Source organism: Bison bison, unplaced genomic scaffold (assembly GCF_000754665.1).
Source record: "Bison bison bison isolate TAMUID 2011002044 unplaced genomic scaffold, Bison_UMD1.0 scf7180017864491, whole genome shotgun sequence".
Taxonomy (NCBI): domain Eukaryota; kingdom Metazoa; phylum Chordata; class Mammalia; order Artiodactyla; family Bovidae; genus Bison; species Bison bison.
The window spans coordinates 23,004,061-23,004,314 of NW_011495050.1; the positions used below are offsets into that span (position 1 = coordinate 23,004,061).

The 254-nt window shown below is 62.2% G+C and overlaps 1 protein-coding gene across 3 annotated transcripts in view; it reads right to left on the bottom strand.

Moving 5' to 3' along the window:
• OSR2 (odd-skipped related transciption factor 2) overlaps positions 1–254 on the bottom strand; it is a 7,641-nt gene that overhangs the window by 3,249 nt on the left and 4,138 nt on the right. For all 3 annotated transcript variants that reach the window (XM_010863536.1, XM_010863534.1, XM_010863535.1), the window contains exon 2: positions 6–148. In XM_010863536.1, coding sequence (XP_010861838.1) covers positions 6–28 — 23 coding nt within the window. In that variant the 5' untranslated portion in view covers positions 29–148. The remainder of the gene's footprint in view (positions 1–5; positions 149–254) is intronic.

Below are 254 nucleotides of genomic sequence, written 5' to 3' on the forward strand. Positions count from 1 at the left end.
TGGGCGCCGGCAGGGCCTTGCTCCCCATTTTCCGGGACGTTGCAGGGCGGGGGTAGCCACCCCTTTTTTCCAGGACTCAGAGGAGGATGGGCGTGGGGCTCCGGCGAAAACCCAGACAACGGCACGCGAAGAGAGTCCTAAAAGATGGCTGGGGGACAGAGGGTAAAGTCGTGACTATTATCCAAGACCGCTTGGTCTGTCCCTTGGCGCCGCGTGGGCTTCCACACCTTCCTTCTAAGACCCCCTCCCCACCC